General features: G+C 39.8%; 1 protein-coding gene across 5 annotated transcripts in view; it reads right to left on the bottom strand.

Annotated features, from left to right (window-relative positions):
• SLC4A10 (solute carrier family 4 member 10) overlaps positions 1-21,448 on the bottom strand; it is a 331,078-nt gene that overhangs the window by 131,405 nt on the left and 178,225 nt on the right. For all 5 annotated transcript variants that reach the window (XM_050969205.1, XM_050969204.1, XM_050969203.1 and 2 more), the window contains one exon: positions 21,174-21,255. In XM_050969205.1, coding sequence (XP_050825162.1) covers positions 21,174-21,255 — 82 coding nt within the window. The remainder of the gene's footprint in view (positions 1-21,173; positions 21,256-21,448) is intronic.

Here is a 21,448-nt window from a genome sequence, read left to right on the forward strand (position 1 = left end):
TTGTGCAGGCTAGCGTCAGATATACCAATCCCCAAGTCCTTCTGTAGTATCCAGTGCCTGTCACTAGCAGCTCACAGAAAATGGCCAGGCAAGCTGTCTCCAAAGACACTTCTTAGAGACTAAACTCTAACAAGCTAAAATCCTTTTCCAATGTAATTTCTCACCTAAAGAAATCTCCCAGCATCACTCACATGGCCAATACCCAAATTTCATAAATTCACTGTCCTTTTTCTTATCCTTCTCTGAGGAAGCAAAGAGGTCCTTTTTTCCTTTCTCTTATAGTCCAGTAAACTTTTGAAGTGCCCTTTCTGAAGCCTCCCTCACTGCTTGTTCTCTGGTATGCTCCCCCCATGTTGGTTTCACATCCCCGCCCCACCACCCATCAATCTGTTTTCCTGTTGACTTCACATGCAAATGAAGTTTCCATTGTGCTAGCTTTATAATGTTTAATTTACATGAGAGATAGAGGGATGGGTAAATACACATGCTTTTGTCTGGCAGAAAACCTTTCTGTCCACTTGGCCTTGTTACAGACTTTAAAACATAATTTCAACATAAAATCATAGAACTGTAGGACTGGAGGGGACCTTGAAATGTCATCTAGTCCAGCTCCCTGCACTCAAGAGAGGACTATGCATTATCTAGACCATCTCTGACAGGTGTGTGTCTAACTTGCTCTTAAAAATCTCCAATGATGAGGGGCCACAACCTCCCTAGGCAATTTATTCCAGTGCTTAACCACCTGACTATTATGAAGTTTTTCCTAATTTCCAACCTAAACTGCCTTTGCTGTAATTTAAACCCACTGCTTCTTGTCCTATCCTCAGAGGTTAAGGCAAACAATCTTTCTCCCTCCTACTCGTAACCACCTTTTATGTACTTGAAAACCATTATGTCCTCTCTCAGTCTTCTCTTCTCCAGACTAAACAACCCCATCTTTTTCAATCTTCCCTCATAGATTATGTTTTCTCGACCTTTAATCATTTTTGTTGCTCTTTTCTGGACTTTCTCCAATTTGTCCACATCTTTCCTGAAACATGGTACCCAGAACTGCACACAATACTCTAGCTGAGTCCTAATCAGTGCAGAGTAGAGCAGAGGAATTACTTCTCGTGTCTTGCTTACAACATTCCAGTTAATGCATCCCAAAATCATGTTTGATTTTTTTTTGCACAACAGTGTTGCACTGTTGACTGATACTTAGCTTGTGATCTGCTATGACCCCCAGAGCCCTTTCTGTTGTACTCCTTGCTAGCCAGTCATTTCCACTTTGTATGTGTGCAACTGATTGTTCTTTCCCAAGTGAAGTACTTAGGATGAAATTCAATAAGGACAAATGCAATTTACTTCAGAGCATTTCTCCAGATTGTCCAGATCATTTTGAACTTTAATCCTAACCTCCTAAACACTTGCAACCCCTCCCAGCTTGGTATCACCTGCACATTTTATAAGTGTACTCACTAGGCCATTATCTAAATAATTGGTGAAGATATTGAACAAAACCAGACCCAGAATTTATCCCTGTGGGACCCCACTCAATATGTTCTTTCAGCTTGACTGTGAACCACTAATAACTACTCTCTGGGAATGTTTTTCCATCCAGTTATACACGCACCTTATAGTAGCTCCACCTAGGTTGTATTTCTCTAGTTTGTTTATGAGAAAGTCATGTGAGAAGTATCAAAAGCCTTACTAAAGTCAAGATATTCCACAATCCCTTATACAGTGTGTGACAAAGTTGCTCCTCTACCTTGGTGGGTCCTGCGCTTATTGGCAGATTTTGCTCACCTCAGTGATCTTCCCCACAGTCTGGGTCAAGTCCTCCTGTGTCTGATCAGGAGCTGAGAGGTTTGGGGGGAAACCCAGGCCCGCTCTCTACTCCAGGTTCCAGCCCAGGGCCCTGTGGATTGCAGCTGTCTATAGTACCTCCTGTAGCAGCTGCATGACAGCTACACCTCCCTGGGCTACTTCCCCATGGCTTCCTCCAAACACCTTCTTTATCCTCACCACAGGATCTTCCTCCTGGTGTCTGATAACGCTTGTACTCCTTAGTCCTCCAGCAGCACACCTTCTCACTCTCAGCTCCTTGTGCCTCTTGCTTCCAGCTCCTCACACACACTTCCTCTCCTCTGGCTCCCCCTCACCTGACTGGAGTGAGTTCCTTTTTAAATCCAGGTGCCCTGATTAGCCTGCCTTGATTGGCTGCAGGTGTTCTAATCAGCCTGTCTGCCTTAATTGGTTCTAGCAGGTTCCTGATTACTCTAGTGCAGTCCCTGCTCTGGTCACTCAGGGAACAGAAAACTACTCATCCAGTGACCAGTATATTTGCCCTCTACCAGACTCCTATACCCCACTAGTCTGGGTCTGTCATACGTGTCAGTACATATTATTCACAACAATGTTGATGACCACTGTGTCATGGGCTTTCATTTCATACCTTACAGAAGACTTTTTTGATAAGCACTGTGAAAGCAGCATGTTGAGTGTAGTGAGTTTGTCAAGCCTGATAGGAGAGGCTGACACAGAATATTGAACTGTTTGCCAGCTGGCACCAATGACTGTGTCACAAAGGGCAATGGAGTTACACCATGGATAAATTTCAGTGAGTGTAGAAGGGAATCTATGGGAGATTCCAGTAGTGGGATCCTAAGCAAATATGGGGAATCAGGAAATCCACAGGGGAAGTTTGCAGAGACAAGAAGAAGTAACAATTTGCCTCAGAAGACTGAAGGAATGGAAAAAAATAAGTGAAACATCCATGAAGGAAGAATTAAGGAGGCCTGAAGGAGTATAATTACAGGCCAGAAAGAGATAATTTGGGAGGAAAATGAAAGGATACTAAAAGGTGATGAGCAGACACTGAAAGACAGACGATAGATGAACAGGACAAGTGAAGCAGCCATTACTGCTAACATTTCTCAATGAAAGAGCTCTTTCAAGCAACTGTAAGTTAATTGAGAAATTAGTAATATATATATATATAATGACACCTGTCAGTTGCTGGTATCCTGGATCCCTCTCAGTCAGGCTTCAGTCCAGAGCATGGGAAAAAGTCAGCACGTGTTGCTCTGGTGGATGATTTCTTGCTGTCCATAGGCAAGGGAACTACACCCATCCTGCTGGGCCACTCTGGAAGATTTTTTTCCATATGAGAGAATTTTTACAGGAGCTGAACTCCAGACCTTGGAATTTAGATCCAAGAGTCAAAAATGACCATGAACCTCACAACTATCCGAATTAAATGCAAATTAATTTCTTCAGTTTCGTTTTCTCTTGAGTTCTCTGAACTCACCCAGTCACAGAAAAGACACGCACACACACACCCCCAAATAAACTAACCAAAAAATTCAAATCCTCCATTGATCAATAGTTCTACTTGCAAAGTGACGTACTCATTACTCAGAGTAAGATAGTGGTAGACTCAAGACCTTTGAGGTTAATGGATTCAAGAGCAGTAAGCAGCTTGGACTCATAAAAAGAGAATCTTGCCCAATCAAACTTGATTGTTTTTCAAGACAGAATTAGAGTAGATATGGTAAAATTCTAGTGGCTGTAATGTATGTGGATTTTAATAAAGAATTTGATAAACTGACAAATGAAATCTTAATTGAAAGTTCATTTAAATCTGTTAGGATAAAAGCCCTCTCATGTGAACTGAAAACTATATAAAAAGTACTGTAAACAAATTTAAATGATAAATGCCAGTGTTCTGAGTTGTGGGAGGTCTAGTGGGGTACTGCAGGGACTCGTGTTAGAGCGAGTCTTATTTAACATCTTCATTAATGATCTGGAAGAGGGAATAAACAACACATTCACGTCATTTGCAAGTTGAGAATACAAATGGACCTATAAAAACTACAGATCAGGACAGAAAACAATAAATAACATTTAGCTTAGAAAAAAGTACAAGCTGGCCCATCATGAGAAAAATAATCTGAAACACATACTCAAAGGAAGGAAGAATCCCAGAAATCAGTAATGATGAAAGAGGTAGTTGGATCCATTGATACAAGCTGATGAAGGTTTCAAAAATTTAAATTATCCCTGTCCATAATAAACATGTACAATTCCTGGTCATGCAACTGCATGACCTCCTATTGATGTTATAACTGTTGCATCACTAAGTTGCTGCCAGTGTTTCTATTATTATTGTTGCAAAGACCTATTTCCAGAGAGGCTCAATGCAGGACTATGGCCTATGGCCCAATCTTCCATACATGCAGTGTGGACTCCTACATTGATGTCAAGTCCCAAGAGTTAACAAGCCCCCGCTCCCCTCCATGCCAGTTTAAAGGTCCACACAAAAGCAACTATTTGAATCACAGCCAATGTGCTACAAGTACAGACTATGGCTGAAATCTTGGCCCTACTGAAGTCAATGACAAAACTCTCATTGATGTCAATAAGAGCAGGATTTCACCAGGCAAGTTCAAGACTGTAAAATTTCATATTTTTAGCCAAAGGTAATAATAACTACATTTATTAGAAGCAACATAAAACATATGGCTGAAATTGGCAAAAGTTTAAAGAAAAAGGAACATAGGGCCTAATCCTAGATTTATTGAAGTCAATGACAAAACACCCAATGGGACCTGGATTTGGCCCTTAAGGAATAATAATCAATTGTTCAGGACCTATTTCAATATTCTTTAAGAGCCAAATCCAGCCCTCATTGTGTGTTTTTCCATTGATTTCATTAGCATTATGATGCCACGAAAACATTCCCCAGCTGTGTCCCATTGTGTCTGGACATAGGGGAGCCAGGTCTAATTCCTCTCTCAGTTGTGTGTGTATAGCACCTTGCACAATGTCCTCACGATTGCTAATCAGGGCCTGTGTGTACTATGGTAATATACAAGATTGCTACAAATAATCAGTTTACACTGTTGTAATCCCAAATTTGGCCCGTTATCTTTAATTTTGAATTTCTTGTGTTATGTAGGTTTAAGCTACAAACTAAATGACACTCATGTTTATTTACTTTGATTTGTTTGCTTGGACTTTTTTGAACAGTCATATCAAGTTAAGGATGCTATTATGAACAGTTCACAGAGTTTATACGTTATTCTTACATTCTTGTATAAACTGCAAATCTAATAGCAGACAAGTGATTACAACACATTAGTTAAACAAAGCACACAAATATGTATACTTACAACATTTTTCTCACCAAGAGTATAGAGTTAAAAGTCTGAAGTAACCTAAGTAATTACCACACCAGCCAGTCCAATTAATTCAGTGACAATGTATGAAACTACAAGTGACACCAGTACATGGGCAAGTAGATAATATTGCCCCTATATCCTGACATCCATTTTCATTTAGAAACTCTATTAAATTAAATGAGAGTTCTACATATCAAATGATTGCAGGCTACAGTCCGATCTGACCTAGGACTTTTTTAAACAAAGTCTTCAATAGTATGCTGGGCAATACTATCTAGATTATTAGGGTTTGCACTATGTAGTACCATCTCCCATGGACTGAACAAAGATTGCCTACATCATTGGTTAAGTCCCATGATGGGTTTTACCTTTTAAGCCACCACTATAAAAAATATACATTGCTCCAGGTACACAATGTATATTAAAAGGAGGCTCTTCTTTTTTTAAAATGACCCACACTTTTAAAAATGATAGTGCAAATGATTAATCATGGCTTGTTTAATTTTTTATTAATTATTTATTATATTATATTGCTTGGTTTGGCCCCAAGGAACTCTCCTGCCTTTCCTAAGGAGAAACTCTACCTTATGCTAGAACTTGTTGTTTTTCTTATGTCACTAGCCTATCTTGAGGCCAGGTACATGTCAGGACAGTCTAAAGGGAAGAAATACAGACTGCTCTCACTGAAGAAGGTGTTCGGGAAGATGACAAGAGCACCTGTACTTCTCCTTCCACCTGAGAGACATAACTTTTACTTTTTTTAAGTTACAGTGACTATTAGTGATTATATTGCAACTTGAAAATTAGAATGAATTTAGCAGAGCAAATCACACAATTTGCCTAATCCTGCATGTTTTACCCAGACAAAACTCCCATTGAAACCAATGGGAGTTTTGCCTATAACTGCAATCTTGCAAAGACTCACATCATGCTAAAACTTAAGCATGAAAGTAGATCCATAGACTTCAGTAGGTCTACTCATGCTAAATTTAAGCACATGCATAAGCCTTTGCAATACTGGGACCGAAGATCAGGCCCAATATATTTTAAGATAGAATCTCTCTGGGAAACTAAATTAGTATACACAGGATATAGACAGGATAACAATTTAATCAAGAAATACTGTAGGATAAGTTGATCCGCTCTGAAATGTCACTATCACACAATGCTACAAATACACTGTTAGACTGTATAATTAAAAATGAACATTCTTAATCAGGTTTTAGATGGCTGGGAAACAAAAAACACAAAGTATACTGTTAAATCTATGCACTGAAAACATAAGAGGCTTTGGCCACTTGTGGTTTATCTTCAAAGTATTAAACAGTTTTTTATGCAAAATAATTTTAGATATTAAAGAAATAATTTTCACTGTTATAAAATACTACTTTTTAATTTTTACAGGATTATACCAAATATAACGAATGGGAGCCCATTCTATATCATAACTCATATTTAAAAACTTTCAGGAAGGAGGAAAAATGATAATCAGGGCTTTCCCAAACTTTTTAGGAAAGGGTGAGAAGGGGAATGGAAACAAACTATCAGAAAGTTTTGAAATGTGGCTCGAAACAGAATATATTATTTTTTCACATAGATTTTAAGGTCAAGAAGGGACCATTATAATCATCTAATCTGACCTCCTGTGTAACACAGGCCATAGAACTTCCCTGCATTAATTCCTGCTTCAAATCCAGTAGCTGTGGTTGAAGTAGAGCATATCTTTCAGAAAAACATCCAATCCTGATTTAAAGATTTCCAGTGATGGAGGATCTACCAGAACCCTTGGTAAGTTGTTCCAATAGTTAACAGTAATTAACCTGTTAAAAACCTGTGCCTTATTTCTAGTTTGAATTTGTGTACGTTCAACTTTCTGCCACTGAATCTTGTTACACCTTTTCTGCTAGACTGAAGAACACTTTATCACATTTCTGTTCTTCTTATAGGTACTCAGACTGTGACCAAGTCACTCAAACTTCTTTTTGATAAACTCAGGACTGAGCTCCTTGAGTCACTCTCTCAAAGGCATATTTTCCAATCTTTTAATCATTCTCCACTCTCTTCTCTGGACCCTCTTTAAATTTTCAGCATCCTTCATGGCATGTAGACACCAGAACTGGACACAGTATTTTCATCAATGCCAAAATACATTTTTTAAATACATTTTAATTTTAATTTGATAAAATCTAAGGTCAAATTAAAATCAGAGAAAGGCTTTTTAAGTGTATGGGAAATTACTTGTTTGAAATACAAGCAACCCAATAGCAATCTAACTACATGATAGGCAATTTTAGAACTGAAAACTACACTTTCTACCCTCAAAAGGTGGAAGATGCTACTTTTGAGAAACAACTTTCACAGCTAGGCATTCTGGGTCTTCTAATTATGGAGCTGGGGCCTGGGTGGCTAACCTCATTCATGCACTAGATGAAATAGAATATACAAGAATTTGGTAAGTGCCACAAATTCCATTTAAAGCCATTTGTAATAAAGTGATTAAATCCCATGGACACTTATGAAAATCCCACCAAAATAGGTTGCAAATATCTAAGACTGCAGTAGGGTAAAAATGATGAAATCTTCACTTATAGAAATATATGCCTTTAACAACAAATATAGAAGGACTAAGATATTTTTGCTTCACAACACCCTCTTAGTAATATAGAAAGTATAGAAAAGGTTTGGCAAAAAGAACATGCATGTATAACACATTCCTCTCTGAGGAAATGGCTCAGCACATGAAAGCCTGGCTCTTTTGCTCAAGCTATAGAGACTCACTTTTCCAGATCTAGAGATCTCTAGTTGGACCCTGGTGGTAGGCAAGGTATGGGTCTCAGACAGGGAGCATTTACTCTGACCAGACGAAGCATGTAACCCAGTGGTCAGTGCATATGATGTGTCCACCTCTGCCTGAGCCACAGACAATGTGAGTCTCTTACAGTCCCCACCTATTGGGCCTAGCTGTTTAGCTTGATTTGTAGACACCCAGGCTTTCAGGTCTGCAGGTCACTGATGCTGGTCAGGATAGTGGCAGTGACATAGAGGACCTGTAGAAAACAGGGCTTTTGCAGCATCTCCAAAATATTAACAGATGTAGGCTCTAGTGGTCTGTGTGTGGAAGAAACACATTCCAGAGTCAAGACGTCAGTTTATAGCTGTCATAAACAGATAGTTAAGGGTTAATGTCTCTTTACCTGTAAAGGGTTAAGAAGCTCAGTAAACCTGGCTGACACCTGACCAGAGGACCAATGGGGGGACAAGATACTTTCAAATCTTGGTGGAGGGAAGTCTTTTGTTTGTGCTCTTTGTTTTGGGGGTTGTTCGCTCCTGGGACTAATAGGGACTAGACGTCAATCCAGGCTCTCCAAATCTTTCTGAATCAGTCTCTCATGTTTCAAACTTGTAAGTAATAGCCAGGAAAGGCGTGTTAGTCTTATTTTTGTTCTCTCAACTTGTAAATGTTCCTTTTTTGCTGAGAGGATTTTACCTCTGTTTGCTGTAACTTTGAACCTAAGGCTAGAGGGGTTCCTCTGGACTATATGAATCTGATTACCCTGTAAAGTATTTTCCATCCTGATTTTACAGAGATGATTTTTTACTTTTCTTTCTTTAATTAAAAGCTTTCTTTTTAAGAACCTGATTGATTTTTTGTTGTTTTAAGATCCAAGGGGATTGGGGATCTGGACTCACCAGGGATTGGTGGGAGGAAAGGAGGGGGGATGGTTAATTTCTCCTTGTTTTAAGATCCAAGGGGTTTGGATCTGTGTTCACCAGGGAATTGGTGAAGTCCCTCAAGGCAACCCAGGGAGGGGAAAGTTTTGGGGGGACAGAAAGTGCTCCAGACACTGAAATTCTGGATGGTGGCAGTGTACCAGATCTAAGCTAGTAATTAAACTTAGAAGTGTCCATGCAGGTCCCCACATTTGTACCCTAAAGTTCAGAGTGGGGAAGGAACCTTCACAATAGCAAAGAGGCGCAGCTCAAGTGACTCTGGTGATGGCAGAAGAAATAGCATTGCATGTTTAAAGAGAGCAAGTCTTTTGGGTAACTTGCTCTTAAACCATTTAGGGAATTATAGATAGGAACCAATAGGTTGAACTCCCCCCAAAGCCAATAGGCCTTCGCAGTTAGAACTGGTCCAATGCAATTTTGCAGTCTTCCTGAAAATTAACAGTAGATACAAAATTCTTTGAAAATTAACTGACAAAGAATAGTTAAGAATAACATATTTGTTTTTCTTATGGGAGAATAAGTGATTATGTTGGAATGTGTAGGAATTCAGAGTGCACAATTCATTTTTCACTATTGTAGTGCAGCTGGGAAGTGATGTTAAAGAGAGGAGTAAGGACAAAAGGCATAGCTTGCTAAAGCAACATTTTATGAAGCTTCTCCCAGAACAAACTAAATTTACAAAAACATTTGCAACAATGTTGCAATGCTGTAATTTGTGAAGAACAGACAAACAAAACTCACAAAATTCTCAGTGAAGACAAATATTCAACACCCTACTCTCTTAAAGGTAAGGATGGGAGAAATGGCATAGAAAAATTAAGACTCATGGCCCTGATCCATAAATGCATTTAAGCACATGCTGAACATTAAGCATAGGAATAGTCCCACTGAAGCCATTAAAGTTAAGTACATTCTTAAGTGCATTGCTGGACCATGGTCCATCCCACCAAACCTATTCCTTGAATTATTCATACAGTTTCTCAGATTTGGGCTGGATAAGAAATCCTCTCTCCTATTCTAAATACACTCCTTTTCTGCTTCCCTATATCCCTCCAAATGAATCACTGTGCATGCTGCCATGCTAAGAGATCAACTCTAATAACCAGCTAGATGAGAAACAGAAAATGATAAACAAAACAAAGTCATTATTACAGCAGAAACAGAATGTAAAATAATCCTCTTAGATACATATGTGCAGTTCCCACTGAAGATGTGCGTATCAAAGAGAGGAGAATTTGACGCATATTTTTAATTTAGCAACAAATGCAAATGCAACATATTATCAATAGAACTGTGTGCTCAAAGATGAATATATTCTGATGCCTGATGTTACAATATTTTATATCAATTACTCTAATGTTATGCAATTTGGCCATATTAATTGTATCAAAGAGTTTGTTAAAATCTAAGAGAGATTCTAATAACTAATTAATAACAGAATATGAAAATGTCACCAAGTTAATGAAAATGCTACAAAGCGCCACTAAGTCTGCCAGCATACCCCAGGATTATATATAAATCAGATTTAGAATTAGAACTGGGGAAATTATTCTTAGCAAATAATGTATTCATCAAATTTAGCCTCCTTTTCTGTTCACACATTATCCAGGAACAGACTTGGATTTTTGCTCATGTTTTGACTGGTTTATGCTAATTTAATTCAGAAGAAATCTATAGTCTGATATATTTGCAATTATTGCTTTTGTTACTTCTATTCATAATTCCGAATTCACTTTGTGTATCTAAAAGTGTTTGTGCTCCATGATTTTTCATCATCATGCAAATCCCAATAGGACGTAGCCTCCTTGCAGATCAAACACCACCCAGATCAATCTCTAGCTAGGTCTTAAAGATGTCTGGTTGGATGTTCAGTCTACCTGTCATTGGCAATCTTATTGCATCACTGAAGCTTTTGGCACCTGTGTGATTGCCAACTGTGCAGCAGTCCATGACTGGAGGACTCCTAATCTCATGAAAACCTTTCAAGATGACAGTGAAAAAGCTTCCACTGTGAATAAATATTCATGCAAGTCTTTGGAACAATTTATCTTCCCACAAACACGCTAGCCAACAAAAATTATTTTGTATAAAATTTTGTGACAAGTGAAAAGTAATCATAAATACTATCAAAATGAATCTGTAGCTTTCATATTGAAGGCATATTTGCAATTTGTTTGCTGTATTTGTCCAACTCTAGAGGTAATGTAAAAAGAACAGTAATACATTATTTTTCTAATACTACTAATACCATAAAAATACTCCCAGTACCAACACTATCCGAGCTGGCCCCAAGTCAAAAGTAGAAATCCACATACGCCTATACTTTGAGAGATTGGGAGAAATTTTAACCTAGATCTGAAATTTACAGGTTGCAAACACCACTAAGCTTTGGGAAAATCAGATGTCCAGATCTCAATTGTGTGGCTCTCCTATGACTGCTTCGCTATTGACACAATATGAAGACAGGTTTCAGAGTGGTAGCCGTGTTAGTCTGTATCAGCAAAAACAACGAGGAGTCCTGTGGCACATTAGAGACTAACAAATTTATTTAGGCATAAGGTTTCGTGGGCTAGAACCCACTTCATCAGATGCATGGAGTGGACAATATTGGAGCAGGTATAAATACACGAAGGGATGGGAGTTGCCTTACCAAGTGTGAGGTCAGACTAACGAGACAATTCAGTTAACAGTAGGATACCAAGGGAAGAAAAATAACTTTTGAAGTGGCTCACAACCACTCTCATTACCACTTCAAAAGTTATTTTTCCTCCTTGACCAGAACCACCTTCAAATGGTTGACTTAACTGTAAAAAGCTTCAATATGGCACTTTTTCATCTGTAGATGTCAGAGCACTTTACATTTTGGGAAACAGAGCCACTGTCTGGTGAAGTGACTTCCCTAAGGCCACTCTGTAGGATAGCAGCAGAGCCAGGAGTTGAACCCAGGTCTCATGAGGCTCAAGCCTGTGTTTTGTCCACTAGACTTACTGCCTCCTGGTGAGAGACCAGAACAAAATTCAGTGGAAGTTAATTTAGTAAGAGTCTTCACAGAATCTCATCAAAGAAGAATGAAAAAAATATATATTGTCAGTACTGAAATTGGTAGCAAATGATCAGGAATATTCTATAACACTACATTCTATGGGTCTTGCTAACAGGATAAGAACTCTAGCCATCTTCCTTGATTTTTTATGCATAGATATGTATCTTATCTGATGAATCCTTTGATTTTTTGTTTCTCAGTGAGCTTCCAGGTGCCAAATTCTTCTTGTGTGGGACTCAGGTCCCTCAAGTGTCACATGCTTTAGTGAGAGTTGAGGATACTCAACAACTTTTAGCAGTAGCTGAGCTCATTACTGTGTCAGTTATCATAACTACCATAAATAATGAATAAATTATCTTAAGATTAAATTAAACAAGCCTGCTGTAAGAAGAGCCCAGACATTCCATTAGCTATATCCATTTCCAGCCTGGTTATTATTATTCTTTGTATTATGGTGTTATCCTGAATTTGGATCTGGTTCTGTTATTTAATGGTCTAATTATTCCTGTAAACAGACCTTTTTTTACCATCTCAAGAACAACATCAGAACTTCTTTAGACATAGATCTAGGCTGTCTTTTACAATATGCAGAAAAGAGCCTGTATGCATTATCAGGAGCGGCTCTAGCTTTTTTGCCGCCCCAAGCATGGCAGTCAGGCAGCCTTCAGCGGTATGCCTGCGGGAGGTCCCCGGTCCCGCGGATTCGGCGGCTTGCCTGCGGGAGGTCCACCGGTCCTATGGCTTCGGTGTACCCGCCGCCTAAATGCCACCCAAGTTGCGGGACCGGTGGACCTCCCGCAGGCACGCCGCCAAAGGCTGCCTGACTGCTGCTCTCGCAGAGACTGGCAGGGTGCCCCCCGTAGCTTGCCACCCCCGGCAGGCACTTGGAGCGCTGGTGCCTGGAGCCGCCACTGTGCATAAGTAACAACTATATTGGACAGCAGCAACTCTTGGCTTTCTGGGACTACTAAGGTGGCTTCTTGGCATAGGCAAGCCAGCAAATGTCTGCCCCATACCAGCTGAAAGCATCCGAACAGTTACTGAACATTTTGCTGTCTTTAATATGTTGTTACTCTGAGCAAGAGTCTGTTTTGCCTGGATGGTAGATCTGGACTTGCTATTAGTTGTATCTGCCAAGTGGCAATTGCATAACAGCACCAAATAAAATACCATACAGGCTTCAGTCTTCGTAAAATGATGTTATGATTCTTATATGCACTGAACTTTTTGCTATGAAGTCTTTAGACAGTTTGGGCCTCATTTGCAGAAGTACCCTCTACTCTAACTGTAACCAGTGGAAGCTGAGAGTGCTTAGCTCCTCCAAATTATAGGCTCAAGGCATCTCAAAAATTGGTCATCCAAAAACGATGGCAACTAAATCAGAGGCTATTTTAGAAAGCACTGGGCTTAGCTCCACCAGGAGTAGATGAAACAAAAAGGCAGAATAATCTGCTTATTTGCAGAGAATTCAGTAATCCGGAGCCCCTGAAATAGAACACAAAGGTTTGTTTTCTGCAAAATTATTATGGTTTAAATTGTACTGCAGATTCATATCAGACAATATGAGCTGAAAGCTATTTAAGCTAGAGTGAAAGGCTCCTTAAGCTCCATAAGCGTTGATGGGGAAAATGGACATTTTTTCCTGCCTTATATTTCAACAAAAATGAAATAAATTTATTTTGGTCTAAATTTTGTGCATTCAAATTTGGCTTTTGGAAAAAAATTGAAAACCAAACTATTTTGGATTTGGAAATCCTGCTGAGTTTTCTCATGGGAGTTGTACTTCAAATGCTTCATGCTCCCATTCTCCTCTGCAGGCCAGGCTCTCTGGTTGGACTACATCTCTCATGATGGGGATAGGAGATGGCTACATCATGGAAGTCCCTGGTGATGGTGTACATAGGAGATCTGACCAGCTGGGGAACTGGTCCATAGAGCAGAATGGGGTCATGAGGAAACCAAACTACTTTCCCTTGAGACACCATGGCAGGATATCAGAACTGAAATATTTTGATTTTCAGCCACTTGGTTTTCAATGAAAAAAATCAAAAGCTATCCTCAGAAAACAGACATTTTGTGGAAAATAGTTTAGTTGAAAACCCAAATTTTCTTTCAAAAACAGTTTAATGAAAAATGTTTAACCAGCTCTATTCCACAGGCATATAACCAATCATAGAATCTTGAGGTTTTCAGACTGTGGCCTGTTGTCAGATGTGTTGTCAGATACTACCGGTGTGGTGCTCTGCTCTCTCCAATGTTGGTATCACTCGGCTGCGTGTGTGTGTTCCCCCTGTGTGCTGTCCCAGCTCTTCGAAGGCAGCTGACACAGCAGACTCGAAGAAAACCCCCAATGACCACAGAGTCTAGTAAGGTACGAAGGCACGTCGGCCAGGTTTATTGCCGTATTGGACACAACGATAGTTCCCCTAGATTGTTACTTTAGTAAAAGGCATACTACAAATATATGCCCAACGGTCAACGGACTCGGCTCAGTCAGTGGCGGGACTTTCCACTGCCCCCTTGGCCGGACCCAGACACTGCCCCAGGGATGCAGTATTGAGGTGCAACCCCACTACGCAACAAGGTACAAGGTACAACCCTTCTATGTAGTTAGGTGCTGCCTCTCACTTTGTACATGTTGGTTTGAACAAAACAACTCTATCCATCATTTTACCCTTTTGCCCGTCATTGGGATGGGTCGGCCTGTTCTTTCTTATCTGTGGAATGTTCCAGTATAAGGTGTTCTGGTACCGTGCTTATACTTCTGTATGCTAGGTGAATATATGTTTATGCAACTTCAGCCCTTTCCTTACCAACTTCTGAGTACCAGGCCGGCTTCCAGCTCACAGCTTGACTTTGCTTTTTAGTTAAGTCTTGACCATTACTTTAGTTCAGGCCTCAGGCCTCATACTGGGCCTTTATCAGGGCCTTCACTTACTACATGGCCTACACACAACTTGGTGATTCACAGAAAGCTAGTAAGTCATAGGTGATAGTTCCCCCACCTCCTTATTCTTAAATCACATTACAAAATAACTATAAATACTTTAAATAACTTCTTATTTTTACGTTTTCATAACAGTAATTGCTGCAGATGCCACGGGGACATTATGTGAAAGTGGAGAGAGGAAAAAGATCCATACAATGGAAAATTAAAGAAGGTGGTTCATTTTTTTACAAAAGGGTATTAAGATCTCTCATCACTATGATAAAGTTCACTGCAGACACCAAACAAGTGTTAATATTTTCCTCCAAATATTAATCGTCCATTTTCTGGTGGAACAGGATCCCGTTCTTACTCCAGTCAGGAAGAAGTTAAAGAGCTCTCCTGGGCACAATCAACCTCCGCTTGGTGCATTTGTGAGGCTGATCAAAGAGAGAGGCACAGCTCCTTAAAAGGGAGGATCCAAGTCCAGTGCAGGGCAACACAGAGAGGTAAACAGAGCTCCCTTGCCCCACAAAGCAGGGGTTGCTTAGTAGCAGAATGGCTGAAGAAGCTCTTCCAACTGGACCCACTGGAGATGTAGAGGGATCTTTGTTTTCCTTTTTGTTTAGAATCCAGAACACTCACTCCAGGTTTTTTGGATTCTTAGGAAAAACTATTTCACTAGGAGAGTGGTGAAGCACTTGAATGGGTTACATAGGGAGGTGGTGGAATCTCCATCCTTGACAGAGCCCTGGCTGGGATTTAGTTGAGGTTGGTCCTGCTTTGAGCAGGGGGTTGGACTAGATGACCTCCTGAGGTCTCTTCCAACCCTAATCTTCTATGATTCTATGCAAGGGGGTAAAGGAACCCAGACTCCCTTTACAGAGAATGCCAACCTCTTACCTTGCAGTGAACTGCTGGGTACCATACTGCTTTGTGGGCTGCAATGTTATGTGGTTTACTCTTACCATTTTTTGGACTGCATTATGCTCAGAAGGGGAGGTTGCCATCTTCCAAATGCAACTAGTATTCTAGCCATGTGTACAAAGACTGACTCCTTGGTGTCTCCTACAAACTTTTCCCTTCTGCAATCTATGCTCAATCTGTGCTCCTCCCTCCAAATTGCTATATCCTCTAAGCAGGTTGCTATATCTTTCCTTTTACAATTATTTTTGTTGTAGCTTTTGTGCAAGTATTTGCTGTCCTGCTGCAGCCAGAGACTACTAGTACATAGCTCAATCTAGGAAGATGGGTCCACCAGCCCATTGCAGTCTGTTAGGGCTCATACTCCTTCAAGCATGTTGGTCTTCAAACCAGTCCTGACTTCATGTTATTGCCGTTGAAGGGGGGACTTCCTTTTAGTCTGTTGCTGTCTCTGTACTATTGGTCCTCTATATTGCTTATATACTTTGTTTCTTATGACCTTCCTGTGTCAGACCAGATGGCAGCTGAGGTCCCATTGCAGCTTGGATTGTTGCCTTTTGCCATTGTTTTGTGAGGTTATTTGATGGCTGAACCCACCATCTGCTCACCTGTGCATAATGGCCTCAGGTTCTTGGTTCCTTTGTTGTAACAGAATTTCTGCATAGCCTGGTGTTCTCTTAACTGGTTCTGTGTACTGTACGTCATTCCTCCACTGGGCTAAAACCAATTACTCGGAAGCAATGTCTTGGTTCTGTAAAAGCAGCAAAGAATCCTGTGGCACCTTATAGACTAACAGACGTTTTGGAGCGTGAGCTTTCGCGGGTGAATACGAATACCATATATAACATTGGTGGACGTGCAGGTGAATGAACCAGTGATGCTGATCACCGGTTCATTCACCTGCACATCCACCAATGTAATATACGCCATCATATGCCAGCAATGTCCCTCTGCTATGTACATCGTCCAAACTGGACAGTCTCTACGGAAAAGGATAAATGGACACAAATCAGATCAGATCAGCCACACCATCACCGGATGACCACAAGTGCCTTGGCAGGTCAAAACCTGGTGAGCAGATGGTTGGGCCAGTGACAAGAGAGTGATTAATGATTGTCGTTGCTGACCATTTATTACACCAAGCAGATTGCAACATCATGTTCTGTGGCAGCATAAGTTACTAAAAAGGATTGTCTAGAAGACCGGAGAACTGATGTGTGGTTGAAGAGATCCGAGTACAGAGGCAAGTTTCTGTTCTCACGGATCTTAGTCAGAAGCATGATGGAGGCTCCCTCACGGCGGTTATGGGGAGGTGCTATGTTACTAAGTATTGGCAGCCATGGCAACAGAATTGCATGTAAAGTCCCTGTAACAATGCTAGTTTGTTAAGCTCTACATCAACCTCAGGTGAACTCCCATTTATTGAAATGTGAATGCAAAATATTTCAACGGGAATTTTGCCTGCAAGAGGACTGCAGGATTACATATACAAAGTGCGGATATATCAAAGTGCTAGACTTGTTGCTTAGTTTTTAAAGATTAATTTCTCTCTTCATTCAAGTAACAGTCAGCCAAAGAATTTGCTCTATATTAGTGACTGACCATAACCTTGTGAACTCTATGAAAATTAACTGTGAGAAAAAGAATTACTTGTGCAGTGAACATGAATGCCAAAGCTTTGCACAGAATCTATTTCTGAATTGCTGTTGTGTTTGAGAAAAAAAGGACAACTGCAAGCTCCTGAACTTACACTATGCAGACAAATGCCTGAAGTGAATAAGCCCATTTACATGCACACCAGGCTAGTGGGCTTTTAACTAGACATACGCACTCTCAAATGCACAATTGGAATGTGTACTCTGTGTTCCTACACACATAATTTAGGCATGCACAAATATATGAATATAAAAATATTTGCTGATGAAAACCTGGCCCAGGATGTTTTAAATGGAAATATCAGAAATATAAACTAACCTTTTTGACAAAACACCACCAGTAGCTGAAAACTCCCAAATGTCCAGTCATTCAAAATTTTGGGAAATAAATCTTTCCTGGCCTAAGAACATTCATTTCAAGTTTCAGTCTAAAGCAGGAGTCAGCAACCTTTCGGAAGTGGTGTGTCGAGTCTTCATTCACTCTAATTTAAGGTTTCGTGTGCCAGTAATACATTTTAACATTTTTTAAGATCTGTTTCTATAAGTCTATAATATATAACTAAGCTACTGTTGAATGTAAAGTAAATAAGGTTTTTTAAATGTTTAAGAAGGTTCATTTAAAATTAAATTAAAATGCAGAGCCCTCCGGACTGGTGGCCAGGACCTGGGCAGTGTGAGTGCCACTGAAAATCAGCTTGCGTGCTGCCTTTGGCACATGTGCCATAGGTTGCCTATCCCTGGTCTAAAGTAACATTAATTTCTTACACCCAGGTTATAAATCCCTGAAATACAGAATAAGGCACAGACAGACCCTTAACAGTGCCAACACTAGCGTCCTGCTATAATACTGAGCAATTATTTATTTACATTTTTAAAACACAGTAAGTGTAATTAAATAAATGTGATGAAGAACTAATATACCTAATTGTCTAATTATACAAGGTGAACTAAGCTACATAATTACGTACTTAATTAATTATGTAAGTACATATTATATAGCTGAAGCATGTTATATAATTAGGGGAAATGTAAACTTTCACCAGAGAATCCATCATAAATTATATTGGATGGGAATAAGACAGTCACACTTCTGAGTAATGTCCACTCTCCATTACAAGAGTCATTGATTTATCTAATTAGGTGATAGAGTGCTTGGAGTTGTCTGCGGGACAAGCAAGGATCCTATTAACAGCAATGGGATTATTCAAATTTACAGCATATTAAACCTTTCTTATGCCACTTGGCATTTCTGGAAGTGGCAGTTATGCATTTAAAAAGATATCAAGTTGATCCTACAGCAATCTCTCTCAAAAGCTGCTAGCCACAGTATCCTATATCAACTAATCAATTTTAATAACATTGTGCCATTATTTTAAAAGATTAGTAGATTCCCAAGGCAAACCACAGGATTTTTTAGTTTTCCAAATTACTAAAATTGAGTGAAAGTTTCTTCAATGAAAATTTGTCCAGTTTCCATTTTGTGAAATGTTCTTGGAAGCAGAATAGTTTTTCAAATTTTCACTGAGATTTCAAATTAGTGTCTTTTTGCTATTAGAGCAGGAGGAAATGCATTTTTGGAGCACCAAAACTATTCGTGAATTTGTGTTGAGTTCAGCAAGTTGTTTGAGCCTCCAAAAAAAAAAAAAAAAAAAGCTAGAAATTTTTTTTAAATGTAGAAACAGTTCATTTTGACATTTTTAAATAAACCATTTTGATTTGGTGTATATTTGAATCAACAGTAGAAACATTTCATTCAGTCCAAATGAATTGTTTTTGTTTCATCAAGAAAGATAAAAGAAATCTGTATTGGATAGAAACAAACCAGATTTGGGGGTATTTTTCAATTTGGTCATCTTTTCCTTTCCTTTTCAAGATGGACTCAATTATCATCTCAAAAGATTATTCACTCCAAGTGATGGCAGGTGGCATTTTGATTATAATGGCTAGCTTTGGGTTCCCCGGCAAAATAGGACTTATTTTAAAAGATTAGACTTATATTACACCGGCACAAGCTTCTTCCATCATGGAGCCTAGGGTGAAATAAGCCCAATATCTACATTCCTATATTTTTCAGAATTGGATTTGACTCTATCATGATTAGCTGTTGAATTTTGCATATCTATTACTTACATAGCAACCAAAAACACGCTGGGCATTTTGCCAGCAAATAAAAAGGCAGATCCTGGCAAGAAAGAGTTTACAATCTATACATTAGAAACTGAAGCATAGGCCACTTCTAGAGGAAGGATACCAGATAAAGTGGATTATTAGTCCAATGTGATATGGTGAACTTCATATCTTTAAATTACTCACTACTCCTTGACATTAAAGGGTAGGATAAAGTGCCCATTCAAGTGAGTGACAGTGCACAACTCTAAAATGCAACATCTATTTTGTTTAATGGAGATCTGAATGTGCAATGATAGCAGGACTGGGCTCTTTACGAAATAATCATGTATTTTAGGACATGCATTGAAGCCAAACAGTTTACTGGGGCCCTAAATGCTGCAAACATTTATGCACGGGTAGGGTCAGATTAACTCTCCTGTCGGCCTGGGGCTATTAGATTTTGTGAAGCCCCTGTATACGAGACTTTTTCCTAACTTAAAACAAAACGATCATAACTATGGCATGGAGGCTATTAACGTTATACTAAACTTGCCTTTTAATTAACAAAGGCATTATGTGGTTACATTTCAGTCTTAAAACATGTAGAATATAGTTAAGTTAATTCAAAATAGCCAACTTCTTACCTTAGAATAGCTGTTATATTAGGTTTTTTCTGAGAGAGAATTTGGGTGCAGGAGAGGGATCCAGGCTGGGGCAGAGTGTTGGGATGTGGGAGAGGGTGAGGGACCTTGGAGAGAGTTTGGTGCAGGAAGGGATTCTGACCTGAGGCAGGGGGTTGGGGTGTAGAAGAGGGTGCGAGGTGTAGACTCCAGCCGGGAGGCACTTACCACAGGCAGCTCCTGGCCAGTGGCACAGTCTCTGCATGCCCCTGGGGAGAGGGAGACAGCATGTTTACGTGTGCTGCCTGCACCCGCAAGTGCCACCCCTGCATCTCCCACTGGCCAGTTCCCAGCTAATGAGCTGCAGGGATGGTGCTGGAGGTGGGAGCAGCACGCAGAGCTGCCTCCCCCTCTCCCCAGGGGCCACAGAGATGTGCCAGCAACTAGTCACTTCCAGGAGCAGCATGGGGCCAGAGCATGCAGGCAGCCTGCCTGAGCTCTGCTGCGCCGATGGACTTTTAGTGGCCCAGAGATTGCAACTGACTGTCAGAAGCTCCAGAATCAACCAGTCGATCGTGATCGATGGGTTGGTGACCACTGAATTGTATATAATATGGATTTATTTTTGCGGGAGCCCTCTTAGTCCGAGGCCCAGAGCTGCAGCCCCTAAAGCCCTTGTATTAATCAGGCCCTGTGCATGAGCATAGCTTTCCACACAGGCAGTCTCACTGGAAAGAATTACTCATTTGTATAAAGTTACATATGTGCACATTTGCAGGATTGGGGCTTAAAATATCCTCAGGAAATCTTATCCCCTATCACCCAAGTTTTAATGTTGGTTTTAAATTTTAAAAATAGCGGTCTCGATTTTGCCTTCAGGTACACCCTGGAATACCTATTCAAATCAATGAGCATGCACAGGTTTATATGAGAGTGGAACTGTGTCCAACACTTTGAAAAGAAATAGACAATGAAATGTACAGGAAAATAAACTCTCACCTTCCAAGTCTTCCTTTTCAAAATGCGTTTTAAGAATGGAACGAGTGCCACCTCTGTCCACAACAGCTTCTTCATCATTTCTCTGCAAAACAGAAATATATATGTAGGAATCTTTTCTTTTTGTAACCTGCTAGCAAGATTGAAGTGTAAGCATAAATCATTTTAATTTTCACTTTTACGGTTTTTCCCTCAGACAAAAGGTTTAAAGAATCTCTTTTGTCTTATTAAAATCTATTCTTCATATGGTAGCTTTTATTGTGCAGTGTTTAAAACTG

Source organism: Gopherus flavomarginatus, chromosome 10 (genome assembly GCF_025201925.1).
Source record: "Gopherus flavomarginatus isolate rGopFla2 chromosome 10, rGopFla2.mat.asm, whole genome shotgun sequence".
Lineage (NCBI taxonomy): Eukaryota > Metazoa > Chordata > Testudines > Testudinidae > Gopherus > Gopherus flavomarginatus.